Source organism: Bos taurus, chromosome 10 (genome assembly GCF_002263795.3).
Source record: "Bos taurus isolate L1 Dominette 01449 registration number 42190680 breed Hereford chromosome 10, ARS-UCD2.0, whole genome shotgun sequence".
Lineage (NCBI taxonomy): Eukaryota > Metazoa > Chordata > Mammalia > Artiodactyla > Bovidae > Bos > Bos taurus.
In genome coordinates, this window is record NC_037337.1 from 29,340,184 (window position 1) to 29,360,620 (window position 20,437).

A 20,437-nucleotide genomic window follows, 5' to 3' on the forward strand; every position below is an offset into this window, starting at 1 on the left:
AATACTAAGTGGAGTGGGTTGCCATTTCCTTCTCCACAGGGGATCTTTCCCGACCCAGGGATCAAACCCATGTCTCCCGCATTGCAGGCAGTTTCTTTACCATCTGAGCCAAAAGGGAAGCCCAAATACTAATAGAGTTACTTGAGAAGCCCAGAATAAAAATAGACTTACCTCTACAGTTCTACTTTTCCAATGAAAAGGAAAAAAATTTTCACTTACAACAGCATTTACCTAGGAGCTAAATGTTGTATTACCACAACTGGATTTAACTAGCTGAACCTGTTGAAAGACTATGATTTGGCCAATAGATTTTTGACAAAGGTGCAAAAACAATTCATTGGAAGAATGTTAGTCTTTTCAACAAACAGTGCTGGAGGAATTGAACATTCATAGACAAGGAAATGAACCTCAATATAAACCCTCATACAAAAAGTTAACTGAAAATGGATCATAGACTTAAATGTAAAACAGAAAACTAAAAATAAAATTAGAAGAAAACATAATAAAATAACTTAAGGACTTAGGGCTTGGATCAAACAAAGGCATGATCCATAAAATAAAAAATATCCATAAACTGACATTAAAATTTTAAAATTTTGCTGTGTGAAAACTGTTGATAGGATGAAAGAAATGCTATAGACTGGAAGAAAATGTTTGCAAATCACATACTTGACAAAGGATTGTATTTAAAATATATAAATAATTTCCCAAACTCATCAAGAAAAAATAATCCAAGAAGAAAATAGTCAAAGAACATGAAGAGACATCTCACCAAGGAGAATATACAAATGGTAAATTAAGCAGTGTTCACCATTGTTAATCATTAGGTAAATGCAGGTCAAGAACATGATGAGCTATTACTGCAAATCAGTTAGAATAGCTAAAATAAAGATAATTACAACCCAATACAGGGGACAACCCGTGTGCCCTGCAGTTGAAGTGTGGAGTCTAAACCACTAAACCACCAGGGAAGTCCTTGTGTAGTGTCTTTAAGGAAAGGAGGGTGCCGTTAGTGGAGAGAATATGTTCTTCATCACTGATTCTCAATCAGAGGTGCCTACTGCTCTAAGGAGTTTAACAGAGGCTTTCAAACTGCATCCCCAGTGATTACAGATTGGCCTCCTAGGGGATGTGGCCCTTTGTTGAGAATTCCGCTATGGGGTGCTGTACTGCCAACGAGAGTGTACTAATGGGAGTGTACAGGTAAGCATCTCCCAGGAGGGTGGAGAGGACAGGGAGGATGTATCTACTGTTCTAGATAAAGGGAGTGGAATGAATTGTTCATTCTTTCATTCTAAAAACATTCAGCGTATGCCATGTGCAAAAGTAATATAAGATTAAAGAATGAAACATATTTTGTGTTGGCTAATGATGAGAATTAAGTACTTACGCATGGCACACATAAGGTTAGGAGTTTTACATATGTTAGTTCATTTAATCTCCCAGGTAACACTAGCAGTAAAAAATGCACCTTCCAATGCAGGAGATGCAAGACATGTAGGTTCGATCCCTGGGTTGGGAAGACCCTCTGGTGTAGAAAGTGGCAACCACACCAGTAGTCTTGCCTGGAAAATTCCATGGACAGAGGAGCGTGGTGGGCTACAGTCCATGGGGCACAGAGTTGCACACAACTAATCAACTGAGCACACATAACTTTGTGAAGCAGGAGTAATGCACATCTTACAGATCAGGAAACCTGACCTCAGGGAGATTAAGTAATGTCCCGGGTACCACAGCTTCCAAGTGCCAGGATAGAGTGAAATCCAATGAAATTCGGTTTTGATTTGTGTGCTTTCTGTATCTAACCCACTCTCTGTTTTCAGGGTCATCCTTTTCTTGAACAACTCCAGGGGGCACCATTCCTATTGAATTCTGCAAATGGTACCCCTGGAGCACAAATCAGGGGGGAAATCAAAATGGCTTTGATTAAAATACGCTATTTCCAGAAGTTTATAGATTAACTGTGAAGACCATTGTGAGCACATTTCTAAAAACAACATAAAATAAGAAAAGATAATAGAGGTTGGAGGGATTAATTCTGTTAGGATTTGAGGGTGTGGTATCTGAAAGAGTGTAGAAGAAGCACCATTTGAGCTGAGCTGGGAAAGATGGGTAAGCTCATGACAGATAATTGTGTGGGAGAGAGATTTTCCTGGAGAGAGAGTGGTATGTTCTGTAAGGCCTTTCCAAGGACTTAAGGTTAGTACAATTTAGCTGGAAAAGGTTAGACTTAAATCTTGGAGAAGTGAACCAAGTAAGAAGTATAGAAATGAAAGATATGAAGTCCAGGCACACCCCTTTATAGATATCTCGCCAATTCTGTATCTCGCCTCATTTCCTCCATCAATACAGAGAGGAATCTAGAACTGGTTAGTAGAGTGACATTGATAATGTAAAATCCCATCTACTATTCCAGTAATTTAAGATCTCAAAAAAATGAGGATAGAATTATTTATAAGTGAGCAGTTGAGTAGGGTCTCTGGACCTAACCCTCCTCTTTCCTCCTTCCAGCTTGACCTCCACATACTGAACTACCTTTGAAACACCAGGCTTTCCTTCCCAATGACTTGGCTGTGCCTCCTTAGGAAAAATAAATTTGTTTTGCTGCTCCAAAAATCCAACTTGATTAAGAATGAGGATTTGCTTGGCTCATAGATAAGACATCTTTCATATTCTTCCTACCCTGCTCTCAGATCTTCCTGCCTCTCACCTCTTAACTGCATTGACTAGAGGTGCTTGGTTTGGATTTGGGTACAGTAATTTGCTCACATACCACACAGAGGTTGTGAAGGAAATGAGCATGATATCAACTACTGCTGGGTCAATGGGTTTGGGGAAATGAAGGAATGTGTCCCATAGAGATGAGTGCTGTTTCAGAGCAGTTTAAACTGTGTCAAGAAATTTGTTCCATGGGTCTTATCGCTCTTTAGGGAGAGAATTAAACTGTCCTAAAGTTCTGAACTCTGCTCTCATTCTGCCTACAGAGATGACAAGGAGTTGCTTTCACCCCACCCACCCCTACCCACTATGACATGCTGCCCCACCCGGCTAGAGATGACAGGTCCAGCTGTATGTGGAGCATGCCATCATCAAGGAGATACCTTTTCTGAAACTTGTGACATTCAGTTGGAAATCTCAGTGGGAGCAGAAGAAATCTCTATTGGGATGAGAAGGGTGAGCTCAAGGGCATCATCACAAGCTGGGCTTCCTAATGTGTAAAGAGAGTAGAAAGAAAAGGGAAATTCAGGGAGGGCTATGAAAGGAGAAGAAGGTACAGAAAGGAATTAAAAGGGGAATTAAAACCAAAAAAGCTTCAAAGAAAGAGAGAAGGAAGAGAAGATGGAATATGAAAGGAGATTTGGTGTTCTCCTTTTGTTAGATTGGGTTCAGTCGTGAACTTTAATTTTGATGCAGTGGAGCAGATACCATCCCTGAGAACCTGACATTTTCATATGACTCCTTTCAGTTATTATATCCTATTGCCCCCACTGCTTTATCTGTTCCCATTTCAGCATCAACCCAGCCATAATATCTAGAGTTTGTAAAAAAGTAGGATGGCTATAGACCGAAAGAAATCAGCCAACCAATTCTTTTATATCCTCCAATTTTTCTATTATTCTTTTTTCCTAAGTCTCCCTGAAGGTCAGGGTTAGAAATAAACTCTCAGTGTGTTTGCCAATAGACACAAACTTAAGTTCTCCTAGCATTTTACCTGCTAATGTGCAGGCAAGAAAGGGGCAAGGTAGCCAAAGTGTAAAAACACTTTTGTGAAAACAAAAAGATTTCTGTACTCCAATGGGATTCGTTTATGAGATTCATTTAAGAGAGATGATCTGGCTTACTGAAATCTAGCAAAATATTGCAACTGATCCTGAAATACGAAAGGGTCTAGGAGGCATAAGTTTTGTCTTGGTTCTGTCTTGCCTGGTCAAACCTTTTCTCTGCTCCTTCCTGGGCTAATGACTATGTTGAACAGTAGAAGCTTTGTTTCCATAACACATGTTTATGTTAACAACATAGGAGACCTACAATGGAAGAAGCTGGACAGGACCCGTTGGATGATGTGTAAGTAACAAGGAGGAGGAACTGGTATGGGACGCATCTACTGCAATTCAGTAAGGAAGGAAACCTTGACTGCACAGGACAGTGTCCTCAAGCCCGGAAGCCTTCCTAGGGAGGAAAGGCGGTTTCAGTTCTTTGGACTTCATCAGACTAGAAGTGGGGTTTGTAGAGACAGCCAATGTCTCCAAAAGCAAATCAGTCTTATTTAGGGAAAAGACCCTCGTCCCTGCCCCCTACCCAGTCCATGTTCCTACATGACTAGTGCAGAAGGTTTTCAATATAATAAACTCCTTAGTAGACTGTAACAAAGGAAAACTGAAAACGTGCCTCTTCCTTGAATTCTTTATACGTGTGGCGTGGAGTCCACATACTCTGTATAAATTTTTTGAAAACAAGTAAGTTAGAATATAATTATTCAAATGAAAAAAATACTTCTTTTGCTTCATAAAAGGTTTGTGTTGTAACGGGTTCCATCTATAATATTTTAAATTAAAATGTGATTTGACTCCAAGAATTTGGTTTATGCAAAACATCATAGAAATCAATTTATCGTGGACAATGATAATGCAAGGCTGGTGAGGCATAGTGACAGCATAAGACAGGGCGATAAATGAGATGACAGCTCATCTGGTTTCCTGTCCTGAGTTTGGTAATGGGATGATTTTCCTGCAGGCGGGATGTGATGGAAATACCGAAACTAGAGATCACAAAGCAGAACCTGGACTCGCTGAACTCAGACCTTGAAAAGGACCTGCAGAGAATGGATGAGGCAAATCAGGTTCTTCTCAAAAAAATTCAAGAGAAAGAAGAAACTATTCAAAGGTCAGGCTTTGTAGTTGGATGGGAAAGGTCTCCTCATCTGAAGGCCCCTTGGGATCAAGAGGTGGGTGGGAGGAAAGTTTACCTCTTTGTCCATGAATTGAGGCAAGTTGTTTAAATTCTAAACTATAAACAGTGGCGTCCTCAAAAGGTTTTATGTACAGATTTTTCACTACGTTTCCACATTAAGTCATTATTTTATTGCCACTGCAATGGGTGATCACTTTGGCTCCCTGAGACCTTGGCGTAGCTTCTCAAGCTAGGGCCCTGGCAGCTTCCTTTGGACTGAGCCACCCCTGGGTGACTGTGTTTCAGTCTGGAAAGAGATATCACGCTGTCTGTCAGACAAGCCAGAGAGAGGGAGGAGCTGGACCACCGCACAGCTGAGAAGGAGGCAGCCCTGCGGGACCTGGAATTAGAGACGGCCAAGCTGGTAAGGAGGTGTCTAGAAAAGGGCAGTGTGATGCATTTTGCTGCAATCCACCAGTCTCTCTTTCCCAGGGGGCCATCATTGCTGGTCAATGCTGTGTCTGCGGAAATCACAGCTGTCTAACAAAGTGTTTTGGGCATGATGTGCTCGGCATGGGGGCGAGACCGGGGCTCTGTTCCCAGATCCTCTGTGTGGGGCCCTCGTCCCTGGATGGGATTTCAGTGGCCCAGCAAGGAAGAGGGTTTGAGAGCAGCGTGCGGTTTGTATCCTTTACCTCTTTCTTTCCCCAGGAAAAAAATAAGGAAATTCTTAGCAGGAGTGTGGTGGAGGTGCAGAAGGAGGTAAAGTGGGACCAGATTTTTTGGGGGGAGGGAGGGTGGTCCCAGGATAATAAGCCCACCCTTGAAAGGAGGCTCATTTCTTAGGAATCCCAATAGGATCCATCATCTTCCTGAACTCCCCAGTCAGAAAGACAGGAGGAAGAGGAACTGGAAAAATGTGTGTGCTCCCTCCCAATCTGCCTTCCAAATCTCTTAGAACAAACTGGCTAATTGACACCATCCTTTGTCCTCTGGGAATTACAGCTCTGGGATGGGAAGGTTACAGGAATGTGAGAGGAGAGAATTGCCCCTCCCTCCCACAGCTGCTCTGCACCAGTTTCTCTTCCCTCTCTCCCCACCTGCCTTGCCTCCCTTGTGCTGTACTTTTCATGGGCTCTGGGAACAAAAGGGTCTGTTCAGCTGGCATGGAGTCAGGCAGATTCCAGAGGAAGGAAGAGACACTTTTCTATTAAGCGTCCATCTGGGATCTGAATCAATTAACCACTGTTCTGCTACTTTGAGACCTTCAAGTCTGACTCTATGCCACGTTTTCATGTCCGGATGCCTTACTCAGTTTACAATTTGGGGGATGGTATTTCAGATTTCAAGGAAATTTAAGAATGTTGGCCTGGATAAAGAAGCCCTAAAGCAGATGTTGGCAGAATTGAAGGTGAGTAAAAAAGCAAATCTACCGATTTTCTGGGAGATGTGGTGTCATTCTAACTTTGGGGAGGAACAGCTTCCAAGAACCCACCAGGCTAAGTCTGTCTGTGTGCTCACAGAGGTGAGCCAGTGTCCTTTGCTCCCTCTGCTTTATCCCCTGACCTGGGCGGCATTCATAAATTATTTTGCAGCATTCGTAACTTTAGTTTTAGTCACACTGGTGGCAGAGATGACTACAATGCCCCAAAGAGAAGGGAATTGCTCCAGAAACCTCTTCATCCATCAGTCAATAGGACATACATTCTGAATGCCCATCGGGACCTGCCCTCTAAAAATTTATTATCTAAATGACACACAAATGCAGGTAGTCAAGGAAGAAGAAAATACTAACTTCCACAATTGCAGAAGGATAGGTCAACAATTGTATTTGATTTTCTAACCCATTGTTTGTAACTTAAGGGAGTTTTTTGTTTGTTTGTTTTTTAATTGAATTGGATGTTTTACTAGGTGGCAAACCCAATGAGGGCATGAAGTTTTGTCTGTGTGATTCTAGAATAATGTCTGGCACATGGTAGTAGCTCGCTAAATATTTGTTGAATGAAAAGATGAACTGGATGCCCAGTAGAGGGCAGAAATCCTATTGAGATGCTCTCTGCAGCTTTGTGTGGCAAATATGACCATTTGGCTGAGTCCAGCATGCCAGAGCACTGCTGTTCTGTTTTTCTCTGAAAAAGAGGCAGAAGGTTTCTCTTGTGCTCCATGATTCAGACGCATGTGAGTGCACCCAGTGGAGTATAAGATGGAGGAACAGGTTGGCACTTTAGTCAGTAGGACTGGAGGAAGAAGGGTGATTAGGTCCAAAGACTGGGCAGTCAGAAAACCAAGGCTTAAACGTTGACTCTGCCACTGTGTGATTTTAAATAAGTCATGCACTAAACCTCTCCTTGCTTTTGTCTCCTCCTCACCTGTAAATCGGAGAAGGCAATGGCACCCCACTCCAGTACTCTTGCCTGGAAAATCCCATGGATGGAGGAGCCTGGTAGGCTGCAGTCCACGGGGTCGCTAAGAGTCGGGCACGACTGAGCGACTTCACTTTCACTTTTCATTTTCATGCATTGGAGAAGGAAATGGCAACCCACTCCAGTATTCTTGCCTGGAGAATCCCAGGGACAGAAGAGCCTAGGGGGCTGCCATCTATGGGGTCGCACAGAGTCGGACACGACTGAAGCGACTTAGCAGCAGCAGCAGCACCTGTAAATGGGCCAATAATATTGCCCACTCCAGATTGTTATGGTCTGTCCTCACTATTTGGAGAGGGAAATGGCAACCCACTCCAGTATTCTTGCCTGGAGAATCCCAGGGACAGGGGAGCCAGGTGGGCTGCCGTCTATGGGGTCACAAACAGTCGGACACGACTGAATGACTTGGTGGCAGCAGCAGCAGCAGTCCTCACTATATGATACATTATCATCATGCCCTGGGCTTCTCTGGTGGTTCAGCAGTAAAGAGTCCACCTGCAATGCAGGACACGGCTTGCAATGCAGGAGACATGGGTTAGATCCCTCGATCAGGAAGATCCCCTGGAGAAGGACTCAACTTAGAGACTAAACCACCACCACCACCACCATTGTCATGCTCATTGTCTGTCTGGGGAAGATGAATATTACCCATTTGCTTTCACAGAAGAATGCTCTCAACCTTCTGCTGTCACACGCTGTCTTTAACAGGTGAAACTACAGAAGTCAACAGAATCCTGTGCCAGTCAAGAGAAGGAATTGGTCAAGGTAGAGGTGGAGTCTCCACTGAGGGTCTGTTCAGGATACAAATGAGAGAGAACCCCAAAGGTTTTAGAAAGAACAGTTGGAGGCAGGGGAGGGGGAGAAGCAAGAATATCTGGCAAGTGAATTTCTGACTCACCTGCAGGTAAAGGAAAAGAAAACTTATGTTAAAAGTACTGGTCTTGTCATTCCTTAAATACCCCTCTACCTCAAATACTCAAACACTGTTGTTGAAGCCCATATCTAAGTGCCCTGAAACATCTCCTGATGTCTCATGTAAAAGGCATATGAGAACCTGGGAAAACAACTTTCTTTGCTCAAAATTAGACCCTGCTCATGAATGATGAGATCAAAGGTTTTATGATGTGGTTGCTTTCCCTGGTAAGAAGTTGCTAGGTAACCAGCCAAATAGCCAATGCACCAGTTGGGAGCAGCCCAGGCTTCACTGTGATTTAATCCATGAAATTTGTTAATTCTCTTTTCTTTCTAGATAGAGAGTGACTATCAATCTGTGTATCAGCTCTGTGAGGATCAGGCCCACTACATAAAGGTACACTGCCTCTGGGGACAAGTCATAGTAGAGGCAGAATTGTTCCAATGCCATGGATCCCTTGGTTTCTCATTTAGGCTAAAATCTGCCACTAGGGGAAATACCGTTTATACAACAGCAGCAACAAGAACCAGATGTATGTTAAGGATTTATTTATACTGGCCCATATAGTATTTTTAAACAATCTACATACAGTATTTTCCTCAATTAGTTTGTCCAGTAACCCTTTGAGGATCATGTTGTTATGATCAAGAGGACACAGGTTCAAAGAAGTTTGGTAATGTGCTCTGAAAACATAGCTAGTAAGTGTGAGAGCTGGGATTTTCCTACAAGCAGGATCCGAAGAGAGAATTCTTTTCCTTTTTTTTTCCATATTCATCCATCCAGTCACTAATGTCCTAATTTTTATTAGAATGTCTTCATACTTGTGTGTGTACATTCTTGCATGCACCATTTGGAAAATTAGGAGTTAGTCTTAGGAGAATCTTTTATCAATGTCATTGATACAGAAATTCAGAATACAGAAATTCTTGATTATGATAAATATTTTTCTTTATTTCCATGGGAAGAAATACCAGGAAATTCTGAGACAGATGGAAAAGGAAAAGGAGATGCTTCTTCTTGAAAAAGAAGTGTAAGTTTGGGAAAATGACCTCATTGGTGGGATGAAGCTATAGTCCCCAGTGGTCCTTGAAGGACAGAGTACTTCTCAGACCAGTTTGTGTCACTATAAATAGCCCCCAACAAGTTATCCCTGTCAACTTCTGCTCCATGTTCTGTACTGAAAAATCGTCAGCATTCAGGCTTCTCTCTTGCCTTTCTCAGCAGTTGGTGTTTAAAAGGTCTCTTTTTTTTTACGTTCTTTTCATGCATCCTCAGTTGAATGTTGTTCTTGAAAAAACTGATTGTGCTGACCCCTTTCCCAGGACATGGTGAACCCCCACTGGGGGCCCCAGTGAGAGCCATTTACATACGTTCTGTATTTGTAGACTTGCGTGGTTTAGGACTTGACACACTTTCCATTGTTTGCTTATACTCTTTAACTATGTTATGTATTATATTGTATTACCAATATACATAGAGTGCACAAATCTCAAGTGGTGTGTTAACATGACTCAGATCAAGATACAGAACATTCTGAGTACACCAAAAGGCTCCCTGTGCTCTCTTCTCAGTCCTCCTTTCTTGCAAAAGTAACCGTGATTCTAACTTCCATCATTTCTTCTTGGTTTTGTCTGATCTTGAACTTCATGTGAACTCAGTATGTTCTCTCCTGTCTCTGGCTTTCACTGATATTTATCCGCATTGCTGCATGGCTCTGTGGTTCATCCTTTTCCTAGCTGTGTGTATAGTATTCCATTGTAGGAATATGGCACAATTTATCTATTTTCCCATTGATGAACATTTTGGTCATTTCCAGTTTGGGGTCATTCAACTAAAGCTGTTATAAACATTTTTGTGCATGTATTTTGGTTGACATATATATTTCATTTCTGTAAGTTATATACCAAGGAGTAGAATTCCCAAGTCATTGAGTATACATATCTGTGGCTTTACTAAACAAAGTCAAATGATTTTCCAAAGCGGATTACCAGAATCTCCTCCAATGAGAATCTATACTAGTTCCAGTTATTCTGTTCCTCATTTCCACTTCATATTTACAGTCTTTTTAATTTTAACCACTCTGGCAGGAGTATAGTGATATCTAATTTTTATTTTAATAATGCATTTCACTATTGATTATAATATATATATATATACCTTAAAATGCTTACTTGAAATTTGGTTATCTCCTTTTATAATAAGTCTTTTGCCTTTATTTGGGAGATTATCCATCTTTTTCTTATTGGTTTATAGGATTTCCTTATATTTTTTAATGAGGTCCATCATCAGTTATGGATGGACACACAAACACACGTTACAGTCATTTCTATGGCTTTTCTGTTTTACTCTTTTAATGGAATCTTTTGATAAAAAATTTCTTAATTTTAAGGAAATCCAATCCATGAAAGTTTTTTCTTTTCTTTTTTGCTCAGTACTTTTTCTTGGTAATAAAACTATTCTTTAATGCTTTGCCAAAGAATTTTCTGTTTGTTTTGCCTCTTACATTCAAATGAATGTAAACATTCATGTAAAATTTGTTTTTTGTGTGTGTGGTGTGAGGTAGAGATCAAGATGTGTTTTTTCCATGTGTGGGTAGCCAGTTGGCCCAGCATCATTTATTTAAAAGAGCATGCATTTTCAGTGGTGCCTTGTTTTATAAGTAAGGTGACATATTAATATATGTGTGAGTCTGTTTCTGGATATTTTATTCTGTGCCATTGGTTTGTGCCTCTATCCTGCGCCAGTACTACACAAGGATAGAGGTGTAGACTACAAGCATAGACTACTGGAATTCTGAAAGAGATGGGAATACCAGACCACCTTACATGCCTCCTGACAAATCTGTATGCAGGTCAAGAAGCAACAGTTAGAACTGGACATGGAACAATATACTGGTTCCAAATTGGAAGAGGAGTACGTCAAAGTTGTATATTGTCACCCTGTTTATTTAGCTTATATGCAGAGTACATCATGCAAGATGCCAGACTGGATGAAGCAGAAGCTGGAATCAAGATTGCTGGGAGAAATATCAATAATCTCAGATATGCAGATGACACCACCCTTATAGCAGAAAGCAAAGAATAACTAAAAAGCCTCTTGATGAAAATGAAAGACGAGAGTGAAAAATCTGGTTTAAAAGTCAACATTCAAAAAACAAAGGTTATGGCATCCGGTTCCATCACTTCATGGCAAATAGACGGGGAGACAATGGAAACAGTCACAGACTTTCTTTTCTTGGGCTCCAAAATCACTGCAGATGGTGACTACAGCCATGAAATTCAAAGACACCTGCTCCTTGGAAGAAAAGTTATGACCAAACTAGACAACATATTAAAAAGCAGAGACATTACTTTGCCGACAAAGGTCTGTATAATAAAAGCTATGGTTTTTCGGTAGTCATGTATGGATGTGAGAGTTGGATCATAAAAAATTGGACCAAAAATTGATGCTTTTGAACTGTGGTGTTGGAGAAGACACTTGAGAGTCCCTTGGACTGCAAAGAGGTCAAACCAGTCAATCCTAAAGGAGATCAGCCCTGAATATTCATTGGAAGGACTGATGATGAAGCTGAGACTCCAATACTTTGGCCACCTGATGTGAAGAACTGGTTCAATGGAAAAGACCCTGATGCTGGGAAAGATTGAAGGCAGGAGGAGAAGGGGACGACAGAGGATGAGATGGTTGGATAGCATCACGGACTCGATGGATGAGAGTCTGAGCAAGCTCCGGGAGTTGGTGAAGGACAGGGAAGCCTGGTGTGCTGCAGTCCATGGGGTCGCAAAGAGTCGGACATGATTGAGCAACCGAACTGACTGACTGACAGGGATTACAATTACAATTTAGTTTTCTAATTAGTTTTGATTTAGCATATCTTAAGTTCTGCAACTTTTTGCTTTTCTTCAAGACTATTCAAGACTATCTGAGCTATTTTTGGCTCTTCGAATTTCCATATAAATTTTAAAATTGGCTTCTAAATTTCTACCAAAAAAATTGCTGAGATTTTGATTATAATTATATGGAATCTATTTTGGAGAAGGAAATGGCACCCCACTCCAATATTCTTGCCTGGAAAATCCCATGGACGGAGGAGACTGTAGGCTACAGTTCATGGGGTCGCTAAGAGTCGGACACAACTGAGCGACTTCACTTCACTTCACTTCATAGATAAATATGGAGATTAACAATATCTAAACAACATTGAGTTTTCCAAGTCATGAACATTTTTATCCCTACATGTATTTAGATCTTATTTAATTTTTCTTAAACATGTTTTGTAGTTTTCTATAGTGTTTTGTGCATCTTTCATCAGATTTATTCCTAGGTTTGATATTTGATATTTTTGATGCTATTGTAAATTAAAAAATTGGTAATTTGATTTTCTAATTCATTACTAATGGTATGTAAAAATAAAATTCATTTATAGATTGAACAATGTGGGGGTTAGGGGCACAAGTCCTCTGCACAGTTGAAAATTCATGTACTGCTATCCCTCCAAAGCAAAGGAATTAATAAATGACTCACCCAAGGACAGATTGCTGGGAGAAATATCAACAACCTCAGATATGCAGATACCACTCTAATGGCAGAAAGTGAAGAGGAACTAAAGAGCCTCCTGATGAGGGTGAAAGAAGAGAGTAAAAAAGCTGGCTTAAAACTCAGCATTCAAAAAACGAAGATCATGGCATCCAATCCCATCACCTCATAGTAGTGGGCAAATAGGTGGGAGAAAAGTATAAACAGATTCTGTTTTCTTGGGCTCCAAAATCACTACAGATGGTGACTTCAGCCATGAAATTAAGATACGTGCTCCTTAAATGAAAAGCTATGACAAACCTAGATAGCAAATTAAAAAACAGAGACATCACTTTGCCAATGAAAGTTTGTATAGTCAAAGCTATGGTTTTTCCAGTAGTCATGTATGTATGTGAGAATTGGACCATAAAGAAGTCTGAGCACCGAAGAATTGATGCTTTCGATCTGTGTAGTGCTGTAGAGGACACTTGAGAGTTAATTGGACTACAAGAAGATCAAACCAGACAATCCTAATGAAAACCAACCCTTAATATTCACTGAAAGAACTGATGCTGAAGCTGAAGCTCTATTACTTTGGCCGCCTGATGTGAAGAGCCAACTCACTGGAAGAGACTCTGATGCTGGGAAAGCTTGTGGGCAGGATGAGAAGGAGGAGGCAGAGGATGAACTGGTTGGATGGCATCATCGATTCAATGGACATGAATTTGAGCAAACTTCAGGAGATATTCAGAGAAGGCAATGGCACCCCACTCTAGTACTTTTGCCTGGAAAATCCCATGGATGGAGGAGCTTGGTAGGCTGCAGTCCATGGGGTTGCTAAGAGTTGGGCACGACTGAGCGACTTCACTTTCACTTTTCACTTTCATGCATTGGAGAAGGAAATGGCAACCCACTCCAGTGTTCTTGCCTGGAGAATCCCAGGGACGGGGGAGCCTGGTGGGTTGCCGTCTATGGGGTCACATAGAGTCAGACACGACTGAAGCAACTTAGCAGCAGCAGGAGATATTGAAGGAAAGGGAAAACTAGCACACAGCAGTTCATGAGGTTGCAAAGAGTCGGACATGACTGAGAGGGTGAACAGCAGCAGTGAAGGGCAGGAAGCTGGAACAGTTCAGATAGATTCAGGACTGAAACCCTTCCTTGGGTTTTCCCTCTCACAATCTTAAACTCCAGTCTCTGTCTCCATGTTTGTTGTTGTTCGTTTGTTAAGTCATGCCCGACTCTTTGTGACCCCATGGACTACAGCATGCCGGGCTCCTCTGTCCTCCACTATCCCCCAGAGTTTGCTCAAATTCACATCCACTGAGTCAGTGACCCTCTCCTATCATCTCAACCTCTATCACCCCTTCTCCTTTTGCCTGTAATCTTTCCCAGCATCAGGGTCTGAGTGTAACAGGTCTCAAACTCCAAGTTCTACTTCCCAGAACAGCATGACTACTATAATCTTTTCTCAGCTCTTGAGGCATCTTCTGCTTTCTGGGCTTTCTTGGAATCCTGAGCTACTCATATACAGCTTAAGAGCCAGCTATCACTTTAAGGGAAGTTCATGCGGATATTTGAACTCATTTCTCTATGGTTCCTTCTTTCCTTGGACTTTCCCCCTTAGGGAATTAAACTCCAATCTCTGTCTCCTCAGCCAATTGATGCTGCCACTTGCTGCTTGGACTCTATTCACTGTACCGCAAATTGACAAGTGCCCTTGGGGAAAGGCCTGGGATGAATGAAGGGATTATCTCAGTATGCTTTACTTTGCTCAGGATATGTATCCCCTCATCTTCTGACTGCATTCTTTAATTCATTCAAATGGCTGTTTATGTACTTTGTCCAGTTTTTATAGTTGGTTGTAGAGATGGACTAGCCTGATACAAACTATTCCATCAAGGCCAGATCCTGAAATCTGGGCTGCTTCTCTCCTTTCTTCTATATTTGATGATTACAAAAAGATTCCCATGAAAAGTCTAAAAGTTTTTACTGGAACTGACACTCTGGCAGGACACAGTTCTAAACTCTGAGCAACAGAATAAAACAAATGAATGAACAATCAGAAGGCCCTGGAGAGTGAATAAAACCAAGCAAATTCTGGAGGGGGGGCTGACAATTGGAAGAAGGGAAAGGCAAGAGGCGATTTTCTCATCTGATCACTTTTAGTCTGAAGGTCATCACCAGATGCTCAATACCAAAATCAGATTGCTTATATTCTTTGCAGCCAAAGATGGAGAAGCTCTATACAGTCAGCAAAAACAAGACCGGGAGCTGACTGTGGCTCAGATCATGAACTCCTTATTGCCAAATTCAGACTTAAATTGAAGAAAGTAGGGAAAACCACTAGACCATTCAGGTATGACCTAAATCAAATCCCTTACAATTATACAGAGGAAGTGACAAATAGATTCAAGGAATTAGATCTGATAGACAGAGTGCCTGAAGAACAATGGATGGAGGTCCGTGACATTGTACAGGAGGCAGGAATCAAGACCATCCCCAAGGAAAAGAAATGAAAAAAGGCAAAATGGTTGTCTGAGGAGGCCTTACAATTAGCTGAGAAAAGAAGAGAAGTTAAAGGCAAAAGAGAAAAGGAAAGATATACCCATCTGAATGCAGAGTTCCAAAGAATAGCAAGGAGAGGTAAGAAAGCCTTCCTCAGTGATCAATGCAAAGAAACAGAGGAAGACAATAGAATGGGAAAGACTAGAGATCTCTTCAAGAAAATTAGAGGTACCAAGGGAACATTGTATGCAAAGATGAGCTCAATAAAAGACAGAAATGGTATGGACCTAAAAGAAGCAGAAGACATTAAGAGGTGGCAAGAATACACAGAACTATACAAAAAAGATCTTCATGACCCAGATAATCACGATGGTGTGATCACTCACCTAGAGCCAGACATCCCAGAATGTGAAGTCCTGGGCCTTAGGAAGCATCACTATGAACAAAGCTAGTGGAGGTGATGGAATTCCAGTTGAGCTATTTCAAATCCTAAAAGATGATGCTGTGAAAGTGCTGCACTCAACATGCTGGCAAATTTGGAAAACTCAGCAGTGGCCACAGGACTGGAAAGTCAGTTTTCATTCCAATATCAAAGAAAGGCAATGCCAAAGAATGCTCAAACTACCACACAATTGCATTCATCTCACATGCTAGTAAAGTAATGCTCAAAATTCCCCAAGCCAGGCTTCAACAGTATGTGAACCATGAACTTTCAGATGTTCAAGCTGAACTTAGAAGGGCAGAGGAACCAGAGATCATATTGCCAACATCCACTGGATCATCAAGAAAGCAAGAGAATTCCAGAAAAACATCTACTTTTGCTTGACTGACTATGCCAAAGCCTTTGACTTTGTGGATCACAACAAACTGTGGAAAATTCTTAAGGAAATGGGAATACCAGACCACCTTGGACCTGCCTTCTGAGAAATCTGTATACAGATCAAGAAACAATAGTTAGAACTGGATATAGAACAACAGACTGGTTCCAAATCCGGAAAGGAGTACGTCAAGGCTGTATACTGCCACCCTACTTATTTAGCTTATATGCAGAGCACATCATGCAAAATGCCGGGCTAGATGAAGCACAAGCTGGAATCAAGGTTGCCGGGAGAAATATCAATAACTAACCTCAGATATGCAGATGACACCACCCTTATGGTGGAAAGTGAAGAGGAACTAAAGAGCCTCTTGATGAAAGTGAAAGAGGAGAGTTAAAAAGTTGGCTTAAAACAACATTCAGAAAACTAAGATCATGGCATCTGGTCCCATCACGGCAAATAGATGGGGAAACAATGGAAACAGTGAGAGACTTTTTTTGGGCTCTAAAATCACTGCAGATGGTGACTGCAGTCATGAAATTAAAAGATGGTTGCTCCTTGGAAGAAAAGTTATGACCAACCTAGACAGCATATTAAAAAGCAGAGACATTACTTTACCAACAAAGGTGCATCTAGTCAAAGCTATGGTTTTTCCAATAGTCATGTATGGATGTGACTTTCCATAAAGAAAGAAAGGTGAGTGCTGAAGTATTGATGCTTTTGAACTGTGGTGTTGGAGAAGATTCTTGATAGTTCCTTGGACTGCAAGGAGATCTAATCACTCAATCCTAAAGGAAATCAGTCCTGAATATTAATTGGAAGGACTGAAGCTGAAGGTGAGACTCCAATACTTTGGCCACCTGATGCGAAGAACTGAGTCATTTGAAGAGACCCTGATGCTGGGAAAGATTGAAGGCAGGAGAAGGGTATGACAGAGGATGTGATGGTTGGATGGCATCACTGACCTGATGGGCATGAGTTTGAGTAGGCTCTGGGAGTTGGTGATGGAGTGGGAAACCTGGTATGCTGCAGTCCATGGGGTTGCAAAGAGTCCGACATGACTGAGTGGCTGAACTGAACTGAACTGAGTCTGAGGGTAAGCTAAACTTGATGTGAAGGTCAATTTAAAAGTCTTGAGGGAACTGTACAGTCTTTCTGAGATAGAAACTAGAGGACAGAGCTCAGTATAGTCAAACTGCTGGATTAAAAAACAGAGAGCTAGAGATGGAGAGTCTCGAGTTTTATCTAAATTCTGACCAAATCACAAGCTGACCTCCAAAACCATGCACTCCCAAGGCATTCTGTGGCCAGCTGAGGACATCAGACCTGAACTGAAGTTTGAACTGCCAGCACGAGACAGAATTCACATTTTCGCAGTGTGAATCCAGTATCAGGGTTGTGTCATGGTTACTCTTCATTGGTTGTCTTTTCTCTTGAGACTGGACCACCTTTTCCTGTTTCTTTGAATATTGACCAATTATGCATTTTGAATATTGAGCCTTGTGAATGTTATCAAGAATCTAGGAAATAAATCACATACATTGCATGACTTAGAAAAGCATCTTTCATCAGTCTCACAGATTATGTTACTTAATTCTTGGATCTGATCTTTGTCACCCAGATGCAAAGCCCAGAACAACGCCACCCAAATAGTGAAACCGGGGTCAACTCTGGTGGAGACCATCCAAAGCAATATGGTAAGTTTTCCTTGTCCCAAATTGGAGTTTTCCTCTGTCCTTTCATACCCTGGCTTCCCCCTTCCTGCCCCCTGGTCCCATCCCTTCTTTTCAATAACCTTAGAGGTAGGAAATTAACAAGGCTCAGTACCTTGCTTCACACCACAGCAGCTAGGAAGTGGCAGAGCAGTGACTCCTGGGTCAAGCTCTTAGCCACCCTACTACACTGCCTTTTTATGAGCACATGGACAGGCACACCTGTGGCTTTTATTGCTTCCCACAGGAGAAGACCATCGTTAAGAAACAGAAGAGAATCTTTTGGTACAGGTAAGTGGTAGAATCTTCTGTTTTCCTAGTCTAGGTCACGTTCAGTCTGTAGCAGTAAGGACTTGATAAGAGCATGTAGAATAAGGATAAACACATCCACCAACCAGAAAATATCAGGCAGCCCCAGATTTCTGCCATCTCTCCCTTTCTTCTTTTCTGAAAACCAGAGTTATGTAGGACTTGGTGGCTGGAGAAAATGGCTGTTTTGGAGACGTTTAAGGTGAAGCTTGCATTTTAATTTCAATTTCCACTCTTAAGATTCATAGTAGGGCTCCTTTCTATTTTTCAGATCCTGAACCTGATAATCTGCTCTCCTCTTTACTGGAAAGAGAGTTTAAGGTGCATTAATTTTCTTAGTTCTTTTACTGCAGGCTGTAAAATTTTAGAGAAAAAAAAATCACTTGAACTCCGTGCCTTTTCTTTTTTAATTTTTGAAACAAGGAGACTAAGATGCTCCATGTGGCACTTTAATGAAAAGCTCCAATTTGTGACATTTTAGTATAGTTAAAGATGGAAAGCCTTGGGCCAGTTTTTAGGGTGGAATTTTCTTGGGTGCACACAAGAAAACACATGCACACAACCTATTATTGTTTCAGTTTATTTTTCTTCCTTATTTTCTTTTTTTCTTCCTTATTTTCTTTTTTTCTTCCTTCCTTTCTTTTTTGGCCACACCATGTGACCTGTAGGATCTTAGTTCCCTGACCAGGGATTGAAACTGCACGCTCAACAGTGAAAGCCCACATGGAGTTCTAACCACTGGACTACCAGGGAATTCCCAAGTTGGTTTCTTTTGGCACTTGATGTTTAGCAAAAAAAAAAAAAAAAGAAACCCACAACCCAATCATTTTCTGTGGATGTTAATGTCAGAGATGGCCCAGACATATTTCACAGTCTAAAAGTTCTTGCTCTAGTAGAGTGGGGAGGACCACTGATGAGAGACTCTCAAGAGTGCAGTTCTGGATCTCTTGTGACAGCCCCCACAAAGGCCTGCATATATAGTACCTGGAAGGTCTTATCCTTCTGTATCTCCAGCTCTTCTGTGTGGACATCTATTCTGTTGGAGGGCTTAGAAGTCAGGAGGGCTGTATCCCAGTCCTCACGACCACATCAGTCTTTTTCTATTATCACCTACCCCCTGCCCTCACCCTTTATGTCTGCATGCCCCACGTCCTCATCAGGCCGGCCCAACCAAAGCGATTCACGGTCATTTACGAAGGTGAGGTTCACCTCCCGCTGCTGCTTCCCAGGCCGTCTCTTTCCCCTACGCTAACGATGAATGTCTCTCTGCAGGCATTTCAGGTACTTTATCTTCGTGGTCATGATCTTCTTTAGGCTGCTGGGTTACGTGCTTTTCTACCTGCAGTACATAAACCCAGACCTCCTTGTGGACGCCCTGCCCATGGTCATGAGCAGAGAAACTTTGACGAGGCTGAGGGATGCCTTATTTCCCTTCCTCACTCTAGAGGTGGAAGAAGTTCTACCACATTAGTCTGGAGTGATCCGGAGGCTTCACACTGCACCCAAGTGGAGAGGAGGGCATGGCTCTAGCCCCCAAGTGGGGAATGGGCCAGGAAAGAAGTAGGAGCTCTGACTCAGAGCTGCTGCTTTGACATCTGACCTCTTCATTTCATTCTCTTCCCATGCTTTTTCTCCAGAGTGTCTCTCTTTCAAATAAAACATATGTTTGATCAGAGTTCACTGTGTTAGTCTGAGAATTTGGTCCATGGGTCCTTTAGGGAAGATAACCATACATTATCTTCCCTAAAGTTCTCTTATTTTATATTGTTCTATGTCTTATAGGAGTGGGATTGCCTGAAAAGCTGACCTTTTACATGTACACAGATGGTTACTCATTCTCAATTGAGAAGAAAATTACCCTAAAATTCAAGTGCTATAATAAAATCAAATCATAATTCAAATGCCTTCCCTCCCATAATGCCTCCTCTGATCATCCAAATGCTGCTGCCACCTTCTCCAGGCTTCCCTTACTGGCCTGCCCACTTCTGCCTTGCAGTATCATTACTGTCTTGAGGGTGGGGCCTCTGATACCTAGATTCTGTATTAGCACACATGGCCCCAAGCATAACGTCTTTACAAAGACTCCTTGGAGAGCAGCGTCTCCTGGATACTGAAGCTGAGTAGTGGAGGCATCTTCCTTTGGCAGCTCCTTCCTCCTATGCATTTCTGAGGCCCTTGCTTTCTGGTGACTTTTCTCCTTCCAAGACCATTCTCTTGCAAAGGTTTTAACTGAATTTCACTTGCATAGCAATGTCGAGGTGGAAGAGACACACTGTGTGTTCGCTTTGGCTGCAGACATGACCCTATCCCACATTTTCTTTTGGGGGTCTAAGGAGGAGAGGGTGAATGAGT

General features: G+C 41.8%; 1 protein-coding gene across 4 annotated transcripts; it reads left to right on the forward strand.

The window, feature by feature from the left end:
• The first annotated feature begins 3,018 nt into the window (after positions 1-3,018).
• On the forward strand, positions 3,019-19,760 carry TMCO5B (transmembrane and coiled-coil domains 5B). Of its 4 annotated transcripts, NM_001075609.2 has the most exon segments (13): positions 3,121-3,174; positions 4,021-4,065; positions 4,735-4,884; positions 5,197-5,314; positions 5,602-5,652; positions 6,233-6,301; positions 8,022-8,078; positions 8,563-8,622; positions 9,192-9,256; positions 14,966-15,097; positions 17,686-17,761; positions 18,024-18,067; positions 19,358-19,760. In NM_001075609.2, coding segments are annotated over 12 exon segments (1,056 nt in total). In that variant the 5' UTR covers positions 3,121-3,174; positions 4,021-4,030; the 3' UTR covers positions 19,557-19,760.
• The last annotated feature ends 677 nt before the right edge of the window (positions 19,761-20,437 follow it).